This window comes from Chelonia mydas, chromosome 8, assembly GCF_015237465.2.
Source record: "Chelonia mydas isolate rCheMyd1 chromosome 8, rCheMyd1.pri.v2, whole genome shotgun sequence".
Classification (NCBI taxonomy): domain Eukaryota; kingdom Metazoa; phylum Chordata; order Testudines; family Cheloniidae; genus Chelonia; species Chelonia mydas.
The window spans coordinates 29,186,186-29,210,534 of NC_057854.1; the positions used below are offsets into that span (position 1 = coordinate 29,186,186).

At 41.2% G+C, this 24,349-nt stretch overlaps 1 protein-coding gene across 2 annotated transcripts in view; it reads right to left on the minus strand.

Annotated features, from left to right (window-relative positions):
- SLIT3 (slit guidance ligand 3) overlaps positions 1–24,349 on the minus strand; it is a 798,441-nt gene that overhangs the window by 84,885 nt on the left and 689,207 nt on the right. For both annotated transcript variants that reach the window (XM_037906776.2, XM_043553076.1), the window contains one exon: positions 18,356–18,480. In XM_037906776.2, the coding sequence (XP_037762704.1) occupies positions 18,356–18,480 (125 nt within the window). The remainder of the gene's footprint in view (positions 1–18,355; positions 18,481–24,349) is intronic.

Genomic DNA, 24,349 nt, shown 5'->3' on the forward strand with positions numbered 1-24,349 from the left:
TTTGACCATTTAAATTGGTTTGCTGTCATAATGTGGAAAGTGAATATTTGTTTGTGCAATGGTTTGTAACATACAAGTTCACCAAGCCATCTGAGATTTTGGGGTTTTACCCAACTGCTTCTAAAAGAGTCAGCCAGTCACAGATAATCCTATTAGTTCATCATACCCCAGAAAAAGGGCTTCATCCTGCCCTACTGAAATCACTGTGTTTGACCACTGACTTCAATGGGCACAGGACCGAGCTCATAATAAAGAGACAACGTTAAAGCAACTTCTTCTTGGACAACCCATAGGCTGAAATATGTTTGCATGAAGTGTCTGAACAACTACAAACAACAGACAAAAACAGTCTGCTTTTGTACATAATCCATGCACAAAAAGAAAGCCAAAATTTGTCAAATCACTGGCTGTAAATTATTTCTCTGTCTCTACCATAAATAATAATACCACCTAACACTTTGCATCAGTAGATGTCTAAGCACTTTACATTATCATTATCCCTATCTTAATATATCTGGAAACTAAGGCACAGGGCAGTGATGTGATTTGTCCAAGGTCACACTGCAGGTCAATGGCAAAGCAGGGAACAGAACCCAGGATTCCACCCACTAGGCCACACTGACAGTCATAACCACTAGGTAGCCATATTTTTCAAGTGAGTTAAAAATATATTAGGCACCTGCTGATACAGAGGCTATTATTTCATATTATAATAAATATTTAAGGAATCCATCTCATAGTACTTGTGTGTCATTAACTGGGCAAATACTGCAATAATATTTCCATCAAGTATTTTATTCGGTATTTTAAATTAACTTGATTTGCCTGTGCCCTTAACCCCATTGAGTTAGCACCTGGCAAATCTGTCAATTAAGTTTTAATAGCACAAATATTCATGGAAAATTAATTTCAAGGTAATCTACACAAGAATTTGCAGAAATTGAATTTTGAATTTCCACCTGTGAGTATTTGCATCACAAGTGCTTGGGCACTGATTTAACCTGACCAATCACCACCAACATAAACAGATCAAATACTATCTACTCCAAAAACGCCTCATGTTTATGCCATGTAATTTTAAGAATTTACAAAACTATTAAGTAGTTCTGGAAAAAAAAATGAGGAAACCAACCAGCTCACAGATATTCTCTGAGCAACGGACTAAATAGACTGGGTATGTTATTCACTGAGAATTATTCACTTCTCTAATCAGTTTCCCCTTAAAGAAAGGAACATATCTGGCTCACAGATTAAAGGCACTGGAATCATTTTCCTACTCAGTTTTTTGAAGGAGGTTTGCAAGAAGAAGAACCTTGCATCATATCCTAAAAGCAGCAAAATTTAGGTATGGAGCTTTGATAGATCAACAGACGAGCCACCAAATATTATAATTCTCTTATTTACCTCTCATAAGGCAACTCTTCTTGATGCAAAGGACTGAATTCTGCTCAGTTAAACTAGAGTAAGAATGGAACAATTGCATCAACTTCATTGGAATGATTCTGTATTTATACCCCATAGCAGAAATCAAAATCTGGTCTAAAGACTGGCACTCACTGAAAATGTGGGAAAAAATCTCTGAGATTATTTCATTGCAGGAGACTTGACATACCACTTATAAGTGACTCCAGAAAAACTCAGAGATATGCTAGCTAGCCACTATCTACCGAAAAATGAAGTTACAAGATCTACGGCTGACTTCTTATGTTATTCTAGAATGAAATATTATAATTATCCTTATAAAAGGATGAAAAACCCCTCCACCTCCCCATCAATCTGTTCTGTGTAACATTAATCACTGCTGAGTCATGCTAAGTTTAAAGGTTATTGAAATGTTACCAGATACAATATTTTTCAGGGTACAGAAAGTGATAAAACAGAAGGCATAAAATGATTACTCCGGGTAACAAGGAGAACTGCTTTGTAATTAAGAGACATTTCCTGTAGCTGTAACATATGGTGACTCAATTCAATAAAAGATCATTTTGTAAAAAGCAACAGCAGACTTCAGACAACAGCAGTGACAGGGAGCCAAGAAGATTCTTATGCCTCCATGGAAAGACACTAAAGAAACTCTGAGCACCTGGGTAGGCAAAAATTGGAACCACAAGGGGATGAGCAGCAGATTAAGCTGCTTTTCAGTAGCAGCTGTCCTTTTTGGCCCTCTGAATTGGAAGTGCAGTAGGCTTCACGCTGGTAGAGACATGGAGGCCCACAGGACTTCCATGGGTTGGCAGCCACAGAACTTTTTTTTTTTTTCTGGCTGATGGGAGCCTTGTTCAGTGACTAACATGTCTTTGTATTGGCAGCTGATAAAAAAGTACTCTGGGAAAATGACTACAGGAGAAAGGAAAAGGGTTTCCAAGCAACTACATAGAAACTGTTAACTCTTCCCCCTATGTTATTCCTATTAATAGATTTTGTTGAGGCAGTGCATGGGCAGAACAGATGTCACAGTTTTCATATATTTAGTGCAGACACTACACCAAAGCAAATTCAGTGATAGAATTTTGAAGTAAGACCTAGGAATGTTCCTTGATCGTTTTAAGTATCTTATCTTAAGGTCAATACACCAAATCACTCAATTGCAAAAACACCATCTTTGAAAACATACTCAACTGATACTCCAAAATATCAGTGTAACATCCTACCACCACCACAAACAACCTCTCAAATGCCAGTGCACTCAACTTACTAGTGTTTTGAATAAAACCCAATAAACCCGCTTTACTGAACAAGAAAAGACTAAATAAGCTCTTTACTACACAAGAAACTTAAAGGGCCACTTTCCAGCAGCTAAACCAAAATGTAAACTACATTTAAGCATTTATCCGTCCTGGGATGCCATCCTAAGCTGAAATATCTACTGGGTTTAATGGTTTAGTTGTCCTGCTGCTGTTAAATTAAGAAAAGCTGAACATATTTTCCCCTTCCAAAATGTATTAGTGCATGACGCCATTCTTTAGCCACAGCTAATAGGGGTATCCCAAATTTCTTAAGTATTCAGAACTGTACTGCTACCTGTGACATTACTGATGATTGTCCCAGTCTTGCAATCATCGTTTTGCGTGGATTAATGGCAGTGAAAAAAGCTAATGTGATCTTGGGATGCATCAGGCGAGGTATTTCCAGTAGAGATAAGGAGGTGTTAGTACCGTTATACAAGGCACTGGTGAGACCTCATCTGGAATATTGTGTGCAGTTTTGGTCTCCCATGTTTAACAAGGATGAATTCAAACTGGAACAGGAACAGAAAAGGGCTACTAGGATGATCCGAGGAACGGAAAACCTGTCTTATGAAAGGAGACTCAAAGAGCTTGGCTCGTTTAGCTTAACCAAAAGAAGGCTGAGGGGAGATATGATTGCTTTCGATAAATATATCAGAGCGATAAATACCAGGGAGGGAGAGGAATTATTTAAGCTCAGTACTAATGTGGACGCAAGAATAAATGAATATAAACTGGCCACCAGGAAGTTTAGACTTGAAATTAGATGAAGGTTTCTAACCATTAGAGGAGTGAAGTTCTGGAACAGCCTTCCAAGGGGAGCAGTAGGAGCAAAAGACATATCTGGCTTCAAGACTAAGCTTGATAAATTTATGGAGGAGATGGTATAATGGGATAACCTAACTGCGGCAATTAATTGATCTTTGACTATTAGCGGTAAATATGCCCAATGGCCTGTGATGGGATGTTAGATGGGGTGGGATCTGAGTTACTATATAGAATTCTTTCCTGGGTGTCTGGCTGGTGAGTCTTGGCCACATGCTCAGGGTTTAGCTGATCGCCATATTTGGGGTCAGGAAGGAATCTTCCTCCAGGGCAGATTGGCAGAGGCCCTGGGGGTTTTTCGCCTTCCTCTGCCACGTGAGGCACGGGTCACATGCTGGAGGATTCTCTGCATCTTGAAGTCTTTAAACCGTGATTTGAGGACTTCAGTAGCTCAGACATAGGTTAGGGGTTTGTTACAGGAGTGGGTGGGTGAGATTCTGTGGCCTGAATTGTGCAGGAGGTCAGACTAGATGATCATAATGGTCCCTTCTGATCTTAAAGTCTATTATTCTATGACTCCGCAAAGGCATAGCAACCTGCCTGCTTAGATCAGATTTCAGGGTCAGGATATAAGTTGGTGTACATACAAGGAGGTAACTAGAACAAGGCAAAGCCATGTTTATTTTTGCTTTGTAAGAACCACCTCTGGTTTGATGGGGGAGAGCGGAGAGGAAATAGTCCATGTACCAATAAGTGGAAAAGACACAAAAGCCCTTTAGAGAAAGGCAGGTTAATTTCAAATATTCATTAATCTGTGTGTGTTTTCTTTTTGAAGTATAGAACAGCTTCCATTTAATAACTACATGAGATAAACACAAGCTGTAAATACAAATTAAAAGAAACAGGAAGAATTTTACACAGACGACTAAGAATACATGAAGGGATGAAGTCAGCTATCCAACCAATGCACTTAATTGTAAGTTTGGTAGAAAAAGCCTATCATGAAGTTCTGTTTACAACTGTAACATTTTAAAGCCCTTCATTATAAAGGAAACCAACGTTTATATGTTGAGAATGTTAAGAAAAACCAAAACTTAATGAAGTGTGCTGTAAAACTAAAAACAAACCATTACAAAAACCCTATTATGCAAACTGCTACACAAATGAAACTGGGGGACAGCTACACAAAGGGAAATATTTGGATTGCTACATGCATATATGGCGTAATGAACCTAAACCAGCTGCACATCTGTGTGAAGAAAGGATCTGGATCTCAACAAAATGATTACGGACGTTGCAGAAGCAGAGAATGAAACTAGCTTTGAAATATTTGATTCCTTTGATGGGATAGATATGAAAAAGAACACCCAAAACCACAGCCTATTTACTGTAATATTCTCTCCCACTCACTTTTTACCACAGAAACCGCTTAAGACAAAGGATTCCGTATCAAATCACATTGCCCTGGGAGGCAATATACATAGATTGCTGCATGAAGCTGAGGTCACTCAGATCTGTCTCCTTTTTGACAGATCCAGATGATGCAGTTTCCTCGTTTATCCTGTAGCTGGCCAACATAAGATGGCTAAGGCTCAGTCGGGATAAAATGCAGATGATGCTAGCTGGAAGGGTTAGGTAATTAGAAGAACTGTCAGGGTGCATGTCTGATCCATTTTTTGGTGGCATATATATAAATTATTTGACAAAGCAGGTATTCCGGACAACATTAAGGTACTTTTGAATCTGACAGCTCTTAGATAGCAAGCTAGATTTGTTCATCTGTGCTTTGTAAATGGGCTGTGCCTATTCCTTGCTAAAGTACACCTTGCACAGTCATTCATGCCTTTGCCACTGTGACACTGGCAGACCAGGTACCAGCTCATGCCAAAGCCCATAGGCCTCATGGAACACTGACAAATGCATAGCTGGAAACCAGTCTGGCTCACCTGTGTGTTAGCATTGTTAAAATAGACGTTAAGTTGATAAGAATGTGTTTAAACTTGATGAAATGCTTGAAGGATGCAGCATGTATTGATCTCACTTATAACCTCTGTAGTCGATGGCATAAAGTTAAATTGAGTGTTCTCATTGTAAATCTCTGCAACTGTGGATCACCAAACAGGAAAGAAGCACTAATTAGCGTAAAGTGCCGGTCCTGTGGACAAGAAGCCTCACTGAAACCACATGAGCCACTGTGAAACATCAAAGGACAAAAACTTTGTTGACTGCCCCCCAACACCACACCCACCCATGAAGAGGAGATGGGTATCACCCTAGATTCATCAGTTTGAACTTTGGGGGAAAGGAATAAAAATGCCTGATGAGAAGAAACTGTATCACTATGCTGCTTAGAATTGGTCAAGGGCAATATTTCTAAGCATGAGCAAGGGATCCCCAAGTTGCCTGCTTTGGATTAGTCCTAAAGGACATATAGAACTTGCATATTATAGTAGCTACTATTACCTTTTGGAACCAAAGACTGTATCTCATTTGTGTGTGCATGTTTACCTGCTTTAACCTGAGAAATAACTCTAATTTATGTTTCTTAGTTAATACATCTTTAGCTAGTACTATAGAATTGACTACAAGCGTTGTCTTTGGTTTGAGATCTGAGGTACACTTGACCTGGGGTAAGTGACTGGTTCTTTGGGACTGGGAGTAACCTGAATATTATTGTTGATTTTCGGTGTAAGGGACCATCTATCACAAAGGCAGGCTTGCCTGGGTGACAAGACAGATTGGAGTATCCAAGGGGACTGCCTATGACTCCATGTTAAGGCTGTTACAGTGCTTTTAGCAGTTCACACTTGTTGGTGAGGTCTAATTATAGAACACAGCCAATTGGGGGTTGGTGCCCTCTTCCTTGATAGTCTGACCTGAGGTTGGCACTCACACTGTGAGCTATCTTAGACAGCTTGACAGCCACCTCCAGGTTACATTACTGCAAGTGATAATAAATTAACCACATTCCTTGGTAACCTGTCTCAATGGTTGATTACTCTCACTGTTAAAAAGTTGCATTATATGATTGTTAACAATAATCCAATAATCTAATGTATTTAATGTGAGAAAAAAAGTTTCAATCATTTCCAATTTTAGTCAAAGTTTCAGATTTGGTTTGATCTCACCTGGAACAGTTCATTCATCTATTTTTGGGTGACACAGCAACCTAACCTAAATCCCGCCCACTATTTTTCACACATGGTGAGAAATACTACTTGCTGAAAGCCACAGAAGGTGATTTCAGGAAAAAAGATCAGTTTAGGTTTTAGCCTCTGAAACCGTCACAGCACTGGTGAGTGTAGTAAAGATACAGAGAACTGTTACTGCCTACAAGGCTGTATACAGTAACCTTCTGCACCAGTATGGCTTCATCTGGCATCTGATTAAACAATAATTGGACATGGCAGCAGCACTTTTTGGTGACTTCCTTGTCAATAAATCCTATTTGTCAATTTATAGTAAATTAGGCCAACTCTGCTCTCTTAAGCCTCATTTTATTTTAATCAAAAAGATTTATGATCCTCCAGGATATACTACACCTTCCATTATCTATGTAGCTAGTAATCAAGATTATCTCTGTCAAAGTCAAGGGGCAAGGACTTGAGGTATTAAAAATATTCTGGCATTGGTGCCCATCAATATGAAATTTGATTCTCGTGGATGCTTGAGGTTTATTTGTTAATAATATACATTATTGTGTATTTCTTCTTGCCTTATGGACCTCTGCTTACATAAGCATACTGTATTTCAATGCTCCTTACAGATAAAGGACTTCCAGGCTTTCAATCACCAGAAAGAAGAGGTGGAACGAGTCTACTACATGAAAAATCCACATCCTATACTAATGGAAGCAATCTCCATGAATTCAATGTTGGAACCCCTGGAATACTTCCAGAAATGTAACTATTTAAGAAGTAAACCAAAATCCTAATTTAAATTGAAAATAAATCATTGAAGTACCCTAAAATATCCTATTATAGATGTTTCCAGATTTATATCATTCAGACTACAGGAAAGATGTCAAAGGAGGGCTTAATTAGAATTTCAGAATTATAATTCAAACACACTGAAAAAACAGAGGAACATTTTCTCTTGTCTCTTTCCATTAATGTAGTGATCTTAGGTGCTACTTGTAAAAAGCAGGTATAAAAACTTTTTAGGCAAGAATGTGATTTTCAAGAAGACAATGTCTCTTTAAAGTGTGGCTTATTTCCTCCAAAAAGTCTGTGATATCAGACCATGCCATGACATCATGAAAGACCAAGTGTGACATGACTGATGGCCATATGTAATGATTGGGTACAGCCACGTCCCGTGGCTGATGTGAGATGGATGGACACAATTAAGTCAATTGGGTTAAATGGTTTTAGAGAGAGTCAGTAAATCAAAAACAATGAAAAGGACAATCATGTTTTATTCTCCTTTTAAAACCAGTAATCATAGTAAACTTTCAATATTAGAGCATTTTGTTCTGTGGAGGACACATAACCACTTGGCACCTAGCACAAGAGGAGCCAATGTGGCACTTAACATTGGCTTATTCCAGTCACACAAATCAGTAGCCAAAATACTGATGTTCACTTTTGTGGATTTAGGTGCCGATTCCACAAAGCATTTAAGCAGGTGAATAACCTTATCCCCCCGCTTGCCAAAGCACTTAAGCACAGGTTTACCCCAGAGACTCTCGGAGGTAAAAAGGAGGAACAGACTCCAGAGAGAGCAGAGGAGGCAAGTCTCTCTGACCTCCACATGGCTCAATGATTGAGAATGTGAGACCAATGGGCCAGGACTGACAGAATGCAAGAGGCTTTGATACAACTGTACCTATTGCGCATGGGCTTTGTCCAAATGAGCTGATCACCCGTTCTGAGGCAAGATATGGCATTGTACCCTTTCTGTTCTATAGGAGGTAATGCACTCTCATTGCCTTAATGAAAATTGTTTTCTCTACTGCCTTAGATTGCTTATAGAAATTTCACGCAAAGCCATCCCAAGGGAAGGGGAAACAAGGAATTAACCTCCAAGGAGAGGTAATGAGCTTAAACTCTGATGAGGGTCTCAGACAGAGAAAGACAAAGGCTAGAAGGTCATGTCTTATATGGTGAAGTCAATGCCAGAGCTGCACAGGAACAGCCGAAGGGTAAAAAAAAAAAAGAGCCAATCATGAGAGGCTTTAATAATAAGGACGACTGTCTAGTGTGACTGATGGCTTCAATCGGGTGGCTGGTGAGGTTGAAGAAAGATTAACAGTTAAATACATACAGCCTGACTGAGCAGGGACATAACAGTCTACAGATACCTGAAGGATGAGGACACCAAGGAGGTAGAGAAATTACTTAACATAATAAGAATGGGTATAACTAGAACTGAGAGGATGATATTAAGAAAAGGAAATTTAATTTGACATTAAAATAAGCTTCTACGAGTGAGATTTATTAGAGTGTGGAATGGGAAAAGAAAGGGGTGGGAGCTTCATCTCTTTGGACACTTAAAACTAGACTGATGAGTAAATGTACAATGGCAAACAATCCTGCATTGGCAGGGGACTGGAGGAGAAGTCTTCTCTACATCAATTCTGGGTTATATCACCAGCTGAGGCTCTGACTCTCTAATTTATTTAGAGTCACCTTTATTGTGGGGAAACATTGCTGCTCATCCCTTTTTCCTGATGCAGCACTGAACAATCAGAGTCAATGCTTCAAGTCACTCAACATCTGCTTTCTCACTGCCCTAGAGCAAATGGAAACATTTCCTCAGGTTTGGCTTCATTGTTAACAGCCTTCATTAGGCCACAGCATAATACACTGTGCTTTTTACAAAGCTTCTGATGAGTATGTGCCTGCCTCATCACCCTCAGCCAGCAACTGTGGCCTGTAATCCTTCCTTAAGCCTTTCATTGTTATACTCTTGTGCGTGTAAATCCTCACTTTCCCTAAACCTACTGTAGCAAGGGAAAAGGATCCTTACACAAATCAGCTAACCAATGCACAGTTGTGTCTTGGGAAGCATGAACAGGTGGGTGCTATGCTTTCCTCTTTCATAATCTTCCTGTCTTGGGGGGCATCAGATGAAACTATAACCCCTGCTGGTGCCAATGGTCTTTGCCTACAAAATCCACACACACACAGGCTCTTATTTTAGAGGGCCACCCATTACTTCCCCCTTACCTCTTAACTTCTCTGGCTCCCCACTTTATCTTGCGGAGAGCTGGAGTACTCCCACATTCACTGATAATTGTTCTAAGTACTGTAGCTTCATCAGAAAAATCTCAAGGCTTCCAAGGATAGCATCACAGGATGGGAATCTAGTTCATGGAGACAGAATCTCCGAACAGCAGCAATATTTCGCTGCACTGATTTTTTTCACACTAATCAAACTTGGCAAGGGACTAGCATTCCACTATCTTTCCCCCCTGCCCTGAGGCTGTTAATGGAAAGAGGCCCAAATAGGATAACATGTAAAGACCTAGATGTTTGAACTCTCCTTCATATATGGAAGAGTGCAGGCAAGATTTAAGAGTTCCTTCCAATTTCTCCTCTTTCTGGAATTCAGACTGAAGGATTTTTCTTGCACTGACTGATGTACAGGGGATTTATGCACATGTGTTAATAGACCCAAAGAAATAAAAGAAAGGAGTTGTTTTCCCAAATGGTATAGTCTAAGAAATTAGAGCTGACATATAGTCTTGTACAGTTGACATGTATCATAAGCCAAATTCTGCTCTCAGTTACACCCATGCAAACCCCACTCAAGTCAGTATAACTGAGGTTAGAGTTTGATGTTTTGCACAGACTGTTAACTATAGATGGGGCCAAACTTTAGCAAAGAAATGCTCTGTCCCAGTGCCCGAGAGATTTATCCAGGACTTTTCCATTTGCTTTGTCCTCATGAAGAATACCCTGTCTTGGAGAATTGAGGATGAAAGTTATCCCTCAGGATAGTCAGGTGTCAACACATTTAGGACTGTGTAAATTAAGACGTTGTCTTTTATCTCAATCTGGAAATGAATAGGGAGGAAGTAGAATTTATTGAGCAACATTGTGATGAACTCACATTAGCCTCTGTAACTTAAGAGGTGTGCTGTACCAGTTGCACCTGCTAAGTAATGCTCACCTTAAAACTCAGGGAGATTTGCAATAGCCTAATACTGAGGTGATGAAGTCATGGGTCAGCCATACTCATTCCATTTTATCCAAACCACCAAAGCTCGAAGAGGCGAGGAAAGGGGAAGAGCAATTATTCCATTAAATATTTTCATTTGGCCTTATTCTCACATATTAAATACAGCACAGAATGTGTTTTAAACTCTTCTTTTATTCTGCTACTCCCTTAATTCGGGAAGGGGGGAGAGTGATTATTGTTTAATGGAGATGATTTTCCTTTGCTTGTTCCTGGCTAAGTTCGCTATCAAGGGAAACTATTAAAAAGAACAAATAAAAGACCAACAAGTCATGCATGTCCAGTGAGGTCATTATCAGAATGTAGAAGGCCAGAATATACTTATCATATTCCTCAGGTTTTGCTAGCACACCTACTCTGGTAATGTTTTACTTTTTCAATTACCTCCCAATTCTCAATTTGATTATCCTATTTAATTATAATTTAGCCATGACCTGTGTGCTATCATAGAGATTGTGTAAAAACCGTACTCAATAGACTATGTGAATTAAAATCGTGCCATTCTCTCCATACATAGGAGTCCATACCGTCCACACAATTCAGCATTCAAAGATGGAGAAAAACCAGAAAGAAAGACTTCAGAATCTATTTTATAGTGATCCATCCTCAGACTGACAAACATCCTACAAGGGAAGGCACAGATATTTTTTAAATGATGGTATCTATGATGGGGAAGGGAGAAAGCAATCAATATGTTGGCCGAAAGCTTGAGAGCTAAGGGTTACCAGGTTTAGACACACACACTGATCATTGGAGCCTTGGGCACACGGGACCCCAGTAACGAAAGAGCGCTGAGAGAATGCAGAATCGGTCAACGCTACGCTCGGCTGATGCAGCAACTCATGGTGTCGGACACCATCAGGTGGTCGAGAGACATCTACATAGAACATATCACCGGATATCAGCAATACCAGGAGGGATAAACTGGAGTGCCGATGAGAAGCACAGTCAGGAAAGTAACTGAAATACTTTCCTCATGGATTGTATTTTCTAAATGGACAACCAACCTAATTCTGAATTACTGACGAACAATCTCCACTCATTGATATATTTTGCTTTCCACAACCAAATCTCTGTACAACTTTTCACGAGTGAGGTACCCGAGTATTCGGATTCTAATATCTAAACTCTGTTAAATGTGCTCACCTAAATTTGGGTTATTGCTGATTTTGTACTCTATGTATCATATGACTTTAAAAACAAACTTTGTATTTGTGGATAATCTAAGCACTATACACAGAAGTACAGATACTCTTTTCCCAACCCATGTATTATATAATTTTTTTAACATTAACTTTAATAAAATGTTTAAAAGACCCATATGTCATTGTTTCAGTGGAAGTTGTATATAGTGAACTTCAATTAAACAGCTGCATTTTAGCTGACAATGACATCCTGAAGTTATTCCCAGTAAATCCTGCTAGTCTCCATAGGTGGCACTCTTACACTATCCGTTGCTTAGACACCAACACTCTTCAAAGGCAAGAGTCCTGAAGGCAAGATTTCCTACAAGGCTTATCTGTAACGAACACATTCAGTACCCAATATGAGGAGAGAGCAGCAGCAGAGATAACTATCAGCACTTACTTTCCCCCATTTTAAAGCCAGCATATTTGTACCCTCATTAAATGGAATTGTCTGTCCCACAAGCCTGCCAGCTCAGATTTAGAGTGAACAATTCATGAGCTACCTTACTTTTAAGTCCAGCCTAAGACATGCAGTGTTATACACAAGAGACATTGCTAACCAATATTTACATGTGCATTCTAGTGGGGAAAAAAGACTTCAAAGGACACCAAATGTAGCATTTCTGGTGTAATTGTATCAAAGGGCCAGCTTTAAATGTGGTAATGCAAAGAAGATTACAAGCCTACTACTTCCACTGCCATGCTATCTATAGCAACTAGAAGAAACTCTTGATACCATAAGCTTGAACTAAATTTTCTGCTGAGTGGCACACTGTGATTTCGAATGGCCACCATGAATACTGAAACCCCAGAGAAGTTAACACCCCATTTCAGGGAACCCAGAGACACCGTATACACTTCAGCTTAACTGAATGAGGTTATAAGGAAAATAAGGCTGGTTGGTGTTTTTTTCTTCCGGTGATACACTCCTCCACACAGGATTTTCTCCAAACTTACATCAAACAAGGAAAAAATATGCTGTGAGGGAAGATTTAGGGCAATTTATCAAGATCTGGGAAATAGCTTCCAGATGGACAGAGCTGTTTGGTGCTGGCTGGTGAGAAGGAAGCAAGGTATTGTTATTGAATTAGCATGAATCTCTGGCGGAGAACAGCTTGGTAGAAATAGAGTGCTCCCTTCATATGGTTTACATTTGGACCTGTCAAATTTTACTTTTACTCAAAAACCCACAGTGAAGATGCAGGGTTCTTTTTTACTTATCACATTTTCCCAAGTTCTCCCTGTACTAGTTATAAGTCAGTATTTCTGAGCTGTCTGCTTTGCTTTAAATGCCACACCTGGGTATGTTCATTCTTTGCTATGCTTGCATGAGAGTTTGTTACTTACAAGCTCAAAAGCAGACCCAGTTCACACAGTGAATGAAACCTGTCACCTGAGAATGTGAGTCAGAGAGGGACAGAGAGAAGAAAAACTAAATTTTCTATAAGATATTTAAAATAAGTCACCTCAAGAGCTTATCAAAATGGTTCTAAGTAAAGTTGATCCACTCTGAGGTCTAGTAAACACTAGAGAAGGTTTGCTGGTATACATGGATAGTTATACTAGCAAACTCTCCTAATGTGGCTGCAGCTTTGACCAGCAAAAAACCCCTGCATCTACACAAGGGCTTTTGCCAACATAACATATGTAAAAAAACTCACCCCCCCCCAACCAATATTATATTACCAATCAAGGTTTGTAGTATACACCCGGCCTGCCTCACACATAGTTACTTCACAACGTGTCTGTTCTAGCATAAGGCATACAAAATATGAATGCATAAAATCTATATATACTCCAATGAGCATGGATCCAAGTTATTTACTTTCATTTACATTATCTCAGGAGTCTCCTAGTCCTGCTTTCAATAATTCAGGGTTAGGTTGTTGGTTTTTTTTACATACCAAATTCAAAATGATCACCCTGACTATTAGTATTTTATTGACACATGGAGACAAGATAGCCACAGATTTCCCTAAATTATATTAGTCAAACTTTGGTCATAAACTGCAGCTTCTGACTGATTTCAACACCCAAAGGAAGTCTCCAAAGTTATTTGCATATGTAAGGAGAAATGGTTCTCTCCAAGATAAACGGGTGATAGTAAATAATATGTAAAAATAGTAAATATAAATTATATCTCTTTTTCGCAATAAGATTTTCCTGGTTCAACATCTGATCTTGGCTTTTCTATCTTGAATCTACCAGAGCCAAGAAGCTAACATCAACCACCACCACTCTGAAGCTCACAATTTATTGTAGATCATTCCTCTTAGATTAGGTCTTCACTTACAGTGGTTTGCAGAGTACAGAGACCGTACGCCCAGCCAGCACGGCATGAGCAGTGGGTACAATAGACTAGGGAAGACTTAGCCTTCCCTGGCACTGCCGCTGACATGCCGCCGGACACCTGGGCCGCAGTGGCCCCCCCTTGCCTGAGGCCCCCACCCCCTGCTGCTGCTGCCTGCCTGGTCTCCTCCGCTCCACCTTCTCCCTCCGGAGGTCCCCGCTGCTTGCCAACATCCCTCCTCCTTGGGGATGGGGGAGTGAGGAGGCATGTGGAGAGCCAGCGGCCGAAGGAGTGAGAAGGCTCGGCTGGGCACTGGGGCCAGCAGCTCAGGGGGGGAGGGGCTTCAGGGGCGGGAGGGGCTGGCACTGGGGCCGGCCTGGTGCTTGGGAGGCTGGCAGCAATGGGGGCCAGTGTCTCAGCTCGGGGAGTGCTTTCAGTGCAGGGCTACCTGTACCTTACACACTGCCGCAAGTCTAAATAAGGTCTTACAGAGGCTCCAGTGAGATACCACTTGGAAAGATTGTTGTGAAGAGGCAGCAAAAGTCCAACTCAACTTGTTAAATAAAATTGTTTGCGACATTCAGCAAAAGCTGGCGACAAACAGACTGGTACAAACTGGATTGTTTATGTGAAAAGAACTATGATAAGGGCTCTGCAAGGCTCCTGGTAGATCTATGGCTTGATATGAGGACGAGCTGAAAGATTCTAGAAATGGGAGGAAACGTTTATAGCTGAAATCCCCAAAATGTGTTTTGATTGGTTAATGTTAATAGGATGAGGCTGTGGTCCCTTCTTGGACATTGTGCACCTCGGAGTCATTCAGCAGGAGCAGAGAACAGTTGGACTAGAAAGAGAGAGAGTTTACCATCATGGCTCCCACCCACCTCACCTCCTGGGACCGCCCCCCGGAGCCATTATGACACCACTGAGTCCTCAGCATCCTGAACCTGAAAGGCATCCTGACCAGACTGGGCCAGAGACTGGAAAACAATGACACCACCACCAGCAGCAGCTTGTACTAGGGCCTAAACAGCTTCTAGAATGTGAGCCTTGGGTTTCTGCTGTCACCCACTCCATCATGAGTTTCGTTCCTAGATCTCTCTTTTTGCCTTCCGTGTAATGAGAAAGCCAAAACTGCATCTTTGTAACACTGCTGTGTGCCAGTAAGGTAGCTAAAAGTGATGCCCTACATTGTCCAAAGTTGGAACAAGGTTGCCAGGCCTCACTGTGGCAGATAAGACTGTGTGCTAGGCCCATGTTTCTCCAGCAGCAAGGTGGCAAGTAAGAGTCACCACCAGAGACAGCAGCAGTATTTTCAATCTTTGCTGTTCTTTTCTGGTTTCTTGTTTGTGAGTGTATTTGTTTTGTTTTATTTTCCAGGGAACAGGAGCAGACTTCAACAACAGCAGCAGCTCCAGACTCTCTCAATGAATACCATCTCTAATACCATCTAAAAGACTCTCAAACAAGGGGTTTCCCTTATCAAAACTGTCTAAAGTGAAAGGGAAAGGAAGAACGGGAGATTGTTAAAAGGAAAGCTTTACTTAATAGTTCACGTTTCAAATGCTTTAATTGTTTTCTGTATCTTTAATAAAAAGGTTAAAAGATTTGTAACGGTGATTGTTACAGTGAGAGTCACCAGGGATAACACAAAATCCCAGATCACAACGAACTGTTCAATGTTGTAAGCGTGAACAATGATGTCATTAATATTTTATCCCTGGTGCACCAGAGACACCACCGTTTCAACACAACAGGATAAAGCCCACGATGGATGCAACCCGCTTCTTAATCTAAAGGGGTTGCCCCATTCTTTATACTTGACAGCCCAGTCCCTGACATGTATGAACATATGATTATTTGCATTATTTAATTTTATATTGTAAACACCATAACTACTAGCACCTTACACGTTATGCTACCCTTGACAGTTCTATTAAGCTTCCAGTGATCTCAGTGGGAGCTGGGAACCTAGACGAAAGGCAGCACGTAGCCCTATCATTAACCGTGGAAGTTCTACACCAGAACAGAGGAAATGATATTGCTAAATAACTAGATTTTCCAGTACACTCTACTGGAATTGATAGTAAAGTGTTCTCTCTCTTTCTCTGATACTGCTACGTATTCTATTACAAAGGATAACAGTACTTCACATCAAAAGTATTTCACATTTTCAAATTACTGTACAAACATTAACACTCACAACTGAGTTGAATTAGTGTTACTGGACCCAATCACCAGCTCTGTACAAAATGAGTATCAATTAGTGGTTACCATATAGGAACATCTCCACTCACTTATACCGGTGGTGGTACCTAACACCCACGTTTCCCCGATGTACATGACTACACAAGGTCAAGACTGAAGAATTAGGCCCACTATCCCAATTTGAAAGAAGACGACAGTTTACATGACTTAGCCAAGGCCACACAGGGTTAGTAAAAGAGTCAAGATCTAATTTAGACCTAACTTATAGCCTCAGGGTATGTCTACACTACGAAATTAGGTCGAATTTATAGAAGTCGGTTTTTTAGAAATCGGTTTTACATATTCGAGTGTGTGTGTCCCCACAGAAAATGCTCTAAGTGCATTAAGTGCATTAACTCGGCGGAGTGCTTCCACAGTACCGAGGCTAGAGTCGACTTCCAGAGAGTTGCACTGTGGGTAGCTATCCCACAGTTCCCGCAGTCTCCGCTGCCCATTGGAATTCTGGGTTGAGATCCCACTGCCTGATGGGGCTAAAACATTGTCGCGGGTGGTTCTGGGTACATATCGTCAGGCCCCCGTTCCCTCCCTCCCTCCGTGAAAGCAAGGGCAGACAATCGTTTTGCGCCTTTTTTCCTGAGTTACCTGTGCAGACGCCATACCACGGCAAGCATGGAGCCCGCTCAGCTCACTGTCACCGTATGTCTCCTGGGTGCTGGCAGACGTGGTACTGCATTGCTACACAGCAGCAGCAACCCATTGCCTTGTGGCAGCAGACAGTGCAATAGGACTGGTAGCCGTCATCGTCATGTCCGAGGTGCTCCTGGTCGCCTGTGTGAGGTCGATCAGGAGCGCCTGGGCAGACATGGGTGCAGGGACTAAATTTGAAGTGACTTGATCAAGTCACTCTCTTTAGTCCTTCAGTCAGTCCTATTGCCCATCTTATGGTGAGCAGGCAGGCGATACGGATTGCTAGCAGTCCTATTGCATCATTTTCTGCCGGGCAGGCAAGAGATGAGGATGGCATGCAGTCCTTCTGCACTGTCTGCTGCCAGCCAAAGATGTAAAAGATAGATGGAGTGTATCAAAACAAGAAATAGACCAGATTTGTTTTGTACTCATTTGCAAACCCCGCCTCGCCCCCCATCTAGGACTCATTCCTCTAGGTCACACTGCAGTCACTCACAGAGAAGGTGCAGCGAGGTAAATCTAGTCATATATCAATCAGAGGCCAGACTAACCTCCTTGTTCCAATAAGAACAATAACTTAGGTGCACCATTTCTTATTGGAACCCTCCGTGAAGTCCTGCCTGAAATACTCCTTGATGTAAAGCCACCCCCTTTGTTGATTTTAGCTCCCTGTAAGCCAACCCTGTAAGCCGTGTCGTCAGTCACCCCTCCCTGCGTCAGAGCAATGGCAAACAATCGTGCATCTGAGTTGAGAGTGCTGTCCAGAGCACTCACAATGGAGCACTCTGGGATAGCTCCCGGAGGCCAATACCGTCGAATTGTGTCCACAGTACCCCAAATTCGAGCCGGCAAGGCCGATTTAAGCGCTAATCCACTTGTCAGGGGTGGAGTAAGGAAATCGATTTTAAGAGCCCTTTAAGTCGAAATAAAGGGCTTCATCGTGTGGACAGGTGCAGGTTTACATCGATTTAAAGCTGCTAAATTCGACCTAAAGTCCTAGTGTAGACCCGAGCTCAGTCTTCTTCCCCCAGGCCTGGCTGCTTTTTGTTTTGGTGCTGATGTTAAAAACGAAATCAACTTGCCCTTTTACATTGTCTCCAGTATATAAAACGTTTAAAGAACAAATATACACACTACATGGAGTAAAAATCTGTAGCTGTGTGCATGAAAGGCACACAACCTACTTGAGCAAGGGATGCTTGAGCTTCCTTGCCTGTACAATTGACTCCCCTATTGATACAACATTGAGGAAGCCAGCAGAAAGCTGAGAGTACTGTGTGTCTTTTAAGGTAGTTCAAGTATAGTCATACCTTGAAACCAAATGGACATGTGCATCGATAGAACTCCACTGGATCATTGTTGCATGTCCCATTGTTCTTACATGGACTGGAAAGGCAAGGGTTACACTTGGACACAATGCTGATATCTACCGGTCCTGCAAAAATGAAAGTGTAGAATACAAGTGGAAAATGTGGATTGCAAAATTCATTCTTAGTTAATGCACAAGATACTTACCAGTACTGACACTGTGTGTTTTCTGCCCCCTGCAGTAACAATAGTATGTGCACTTCACGTGATAATGTTTAATCATAAAGGATTAATTCAAATTTTAAATCCTTCAAGTGTTGGACAAATCTCAATGATATCTGGATATTTGTCTAAAGAGAGAAACACCCAGCTTGCAAAAACAGACTGCAAATGTCATAAAATTTGTTTACTATCAAGATTTTTGGAAATTTCCACTTCCATCAATGCTGGAAATTCTGCAAGAGCGGCCCCTGACTGCTAATATTTTGACATTTCTAGTTTTGTGGATGAGACCAAAAGAGAAAGTGCAGATTCAGCAGCAAAAATTAAAAATGGGTACAAGAAAGTTGCACAAAGATTTGTGAAGCTCAAGAAAGGTTCAATTAGAGGTTTAGGAGACGGTTCAGTGTTTCACCACCCATAGTTTTAACATGGTTTATTTTCGACTGAATTCCCTCCTGTTCTTACTGCAGAAAAAGCATTAGCCAAAACACAGATATATCTGGGAAATGCTGCAACTGTTATTGCCCTGTATAAGACCACCAATCCATTTTTAAGCCATTTAATAAACTACATAATTGGAAACAACCATTCCAAATGGGTAGGAGAGGGTGTGACCAAAAGTATCCTTGCACTCACACCTTACATACTATTATAATAATATTTGTACAAAATATGCCTTGTGAGGCATAATTTGAAAATTAGTAACTCACTGGTCAATATCATCATGGTGAAATGTATTTAGCAACGTTACATGTAAAGTTATGAAATCCCCCTGTACGATGTTCATAGCACATGTTTAAAACCACAGCCCTACCCAGGCAGACGTATCCTGAACGAAGATTTACCTCAATTTACATATAAATAGTGAACAGGGTCCTTGAGACAGGAGGGAGGGGAAATGGCAGTAGAAAAAGCAAATTTGAATTTCAGCAAACAAAGATGAGGAGAAAGGACATGAAGCTTCCTTCACCATGAGACTCTATGTCACCTTCTTTACTGTGTGAATAAACTTTGCTTTCAGGTGTAACTCTCAGAAGAATCCACTTCAAAGACTATCCAATTGGACTATAAAAGAAACGGGGCAGAAAACCCCAAGCTCTCTCTCTCTTTCACCCAAGAAGACAAAGGAACCAGCCCTTTGACTTTATGGGTAGATCCTGATCTTAGAATTTGGTCAGCCATATTGCTGGGAACCTGTGGTAAGAATTTTACCTTGAACTAACTCAAACTTGTTGTGTTCTAGCTACTAGAAAGTGTTGTACCTTTATTTTTCATTATCATTTCTGACTTTAATACCCGATACTTGAATTCACTTAAAAACCCTAACCTCTTTTGTTAATAAACTTGTTTTATTCTTTAATCTAAACCACTCCAGTGGTGTGTTTAAACAGAACTCTTTGATAACTCCAGGTAAAGTAGCAGACTGTTGAGCATTAGATATTAAAGACCCATTATCCCTGTAAAGGGTTAAAGTGCCCAGGAGAGGGCTGTACAGTGCGGAGCACACGTTTCAGAGACTATTCAGCATTGGGAGTATGTTGGGGCCACCCTGCAGTTAGTAACCAAGGCTGGTGGGAAGCCAGAGTGTGACTGGAGTGTTGCTGACAGGCTGCTGGGCCAGAGCTACTGGGCCAGGGCTGCAGCTATACACAGGCACTCAGGCTGTGATCTGCATGCCCGCAGGCTCTTTGTGAGCGTCCCTTGTTGGGAGCTCTACACTAAAGCATTGTGAGGCATCGAGAGTTGCAAGGCAGGTGATGACAACCCTCACTGGTTTGGATTGCACCCCAAAATGTGACAGAGTGTTTGTGGGTCAGCAGGAACCTGATCACAGCCCAGAATAGTGGAATTTGGAGACTCAAGCTGAAAGCCCAGAGCCAGATGAAAATCATTTTATACCACAATGAATACCGGCCTCCAGCTACCACTGTAGTCCAGTGATTCCCCTGTCCTTTGCACAATCATCTGCCTATACTGTCTGGCTTGCTTGCTCCTTGTAGATCCTAATTGCAGTAACTAGCTCCTGTTTGCGGAGGGAGGAGACTGCCTATGTGGGGAACGGGAGTACTGATGCTCAGGCAGAAGAGCAAGTGATTGGGTAGTGGAGGGTTTATTGCAAGGAGAAGGGATTCAGGGAAGTGTGAGGAAATGGGGATGGCAATAAAGCTTCATGTGAACATATTGCAAATACATGGATTTAAGAATCAAAATGGTCTTGTCAATCTTTCTTAAATGTACTGCTTTGTACACAAGAAACATGACACTAGGACATGAGAGAAAGACAGTAAGTTGTTTTCGTTCCATTACTTTTGCGCATGCAAAATCCCTGTTTTAACTCCCTAAGGCACCGAGAAAGGATTGTGAAAAATGTAAACAAAAATAGAAACACACGAATACTTGAAACAAACACAGACTCTAGACACCACACACTCAGGCATCTACACCAAAGAGAACTTATGGCTTCCTGTGTAAACACAAAAAATACCCAAATTTAAAAACAAGTATTTATTTACTGGACCTGAACAGGTCATCTGCAGGGCAAAGCACTCAAATTGTCAAGGAAGCTCCATCGGAGTAGTTACTGTCTGCTGTGTCCACCTCTAGCATGCAGTTGGGTACTAAATCAATCAATATTATAGATCTGTTAAGATGTTAATAAAGATAGGCAAATTTGGAAATGTGAAAATAAAACTGACTTTGTAGTCACTAACTTTCAAATATTAATGACTCAAATGGTTTTAAAATGTAAAAATGGTCAAAAGACGCTAATTTATTTCAAGCAGTGAAGGTCTTAAAGCACTTTATTTCCTTTAAAAGAAAATATTTCTTTTAAGTGCAAGGACTCCTCAAAAGTACCGGCGATCAGTAATAAATTTTAAATAACTTAGGACAGACCAAGCACATAAGATATGGGTTAGGAGGGTTGAAAAGTATTTCACTAAAAGTTGGTAAAATCTGTTGTTCATCGGCTGAAATCATCTAGTCCATGGTGAATTTTCATCTCTGAGTTACGTCTGAGTGAAAAACATGCTTCATGTTTGAAATACTAACAGACCCTTTCACTGATGGCTCCTTTTGGGCAGTGCAAAATTGGCAGCCAGGTGAAAAAGCAATGCCCAAGAAATAGGAATTCTTTGCTATGATTGACTGTATTAGCATTCCATCATAAAATAGTGACAAACACCTTCCTTGTGGCAGATCTGTATATGACAAATGTGTCACAACTAAAGAGAAGAAATAAGTGATGAGCAAGAAAACTGACTTTGTGGGCTTACATTTTAGGAAACTGTCCAGTAATTTAGTAATTCACTATCCAGTAATATAAAAATCTATTGTAGGGTTTGCTTCTGACCTAGCAAACCCTAACTGAGATATTGACCGACCAAATCATTATTAATATTTATTATTTACATAGCACCAACAGGGAGCAAAGGGCTTAACAGATATGTACATTGACAAGGACTCTGCCACAAAGCGCCCTCAATCTAAGAGGCAAATTCTGAGCCCTTACTCACTTGCTTACACTGCAAGTAGTGTTACTGAAGTTAATGAATTACTAGTAAAGTTAGGTGCTATTTAGTCTGAATAAGGGTATTGAACCTGGCCCTAAACAAAACACTACCCAGGAAAAGGGCCCACAAAAGAAAGGAATACATCCAAAAGAAGACTTTTCTCCTCCTTTTCTGCATTTGTGTGTTTTATATCTAATCCATTCCTGTTCTGCTTTATTTTCACTTTTTTCCTATTTGCTGTAAAGTCTAGATACAACAGCTTGCCTGACTTCAGCAGAAGAGGTTAGTTTGAATGGCTGTAGTTATGTCCGTGGGTTTTTTCACCTTTATGTGCTACTCCTCTGTTGCTTCTCCCAAAAGTGAGATTAGGTATTTGGGAAAAACGAGGTAGCCCAGGAGGCAGCATGGATTATACTATACACTATATATATATATAGTGACAGGTTTGGGCTGGATGGCTACAGGAGAGTGATAGAAGGCAGATATATTAGCCCCAGGTTAAGTAGGTCCCTTTTCCCTGAGTAAGGTAACAGGGAAGGTTCCAGTATAATCAGGAACTTTCTGGAAACAATTAAGACAGAGAGGCTGATTAGAACACCTGCAGCCAATCAAGAAGCTGCTAGAATCAATTAAGGAAGGCTAATCAGGGCACCTGGGTTTAAAAAGGAGCTCATTTCAGTTTGTGGTGCATGTGAGGAGCTGTGATCAAGAGGTGCAAGAAGCTGAGAGTGACAAGGCTTACTACTGGAAGACTGAGAAGTACAAGCATTATCAGACACCAGGAAGGAGGTCCTGTGGTGAGAATAAAGAAGGTGTTGGGAGGATGCCATGGGGAAGTAGCCCAGGGAGTTGTAGCTGTCACGCAGCTGTTACAGCAGCCACTGTAGACAGCTGCAATCCACAGGGCCCTGGGCTGGAACCTGGAGTAGAGGGTGGGCCCGGATTCCCTCCCATCCCCCCAACTCCCTACTTGATACCGGAGGAGTTGAACTGGACCATGGGTTCCTCCAGAGGGGAAGGTCTCTGGCCTGTTCCCTGATCCACTAGGTGGATCAGCAGAGACTGCGGGAATTGTTCTTCTTCCTTTCCCCATGCTGGCCAGTGATGAGGCTAACTGAGTGAATGGCAGATTTGAGCCACGAAAGTGGCCAAAGTGAGGCTGCCGTGAACCTCTGAGGAGAGAAAATCCGCCAATAAGCGCAGGACCCACCAAGGCAGAGGAGGAACTTTGTCACTATATATATATATAGCTATACACATACACACACACATGCACATAGTACATCCCTATGGCATTGATCAAAGCCAATCAATGAAGGAGCTAATCAGAGCTCCGGCACTTAAGTAGCCTATTTCTTTGCCCTTGGGGGTTTGATTTATAAACCATGTAGCAAAAATGTTCGCAGTCTAGTGCAGTCCTTTCCAATAGTGCTACAGACAAGGAGGACAATGTAATAAAACACAGAGCTGAGTCTGCACTACTTGGGCCTCAAGTCCAGTCTTGTTTGCACTGTTCTGAGACAAGATGTGAACATTTGGCTTTTAGTCCAAACACTGGGTTAAACCACAATTTTGACAAAAGACACATTAATTTAGAAAGTCCTGCGTGTCATTCTTCAGCCTTGTCGTGCTGTGACCGAGAGGAATATGGCAATAATGAGGGGAAGGTAGTGGGCTAGAATGAAGAGATTGTTTGTTTTTATTAGGATTTAATTGCAATTGATTGTGGAGCTCCACTGACTTCATTGGGGCTCTGCACAGGTGAAGGACAGAGTTCACACACAGGCAATTGCAGGATCAGGGTGTAAGTGTGCGTATGGGGGTGACAGATTGCTCTGATAAGTTGATAAGTCTTGTACATTTGTTTTGAGTGAAGGGGAGGAACACAGTGGGAGGAATCCGGAAACTCTCTCCATTCTAAGCCAGCACACCAGCGGCTCTATTTGTCCACAGACTGCTGCTCGGTTCATGTGGTGGGTGACCTCAGGAGAATGTTTCAAGGAGAATCAGGCAAAGCAATTTCAAAATATGAGTGTTTCAAGAATAAAAAGTTAGCTACTTTTTTTGCTGCATCATATTTCAAAAATAGCTTCATCTACAAATGCCACATTTGTTTTCTTCACTTTTCCTTGTGAAAGTTAGCACATTGTTGGGTGTTTATTTAGGAATATTTGTAACTCTCAGCAGTGAAATTATAAACTCAGCAAAGAGCAGAGAGGTCTGATTATGATTTGCTGTCTTAAAGCTATCATCACTTTTAAA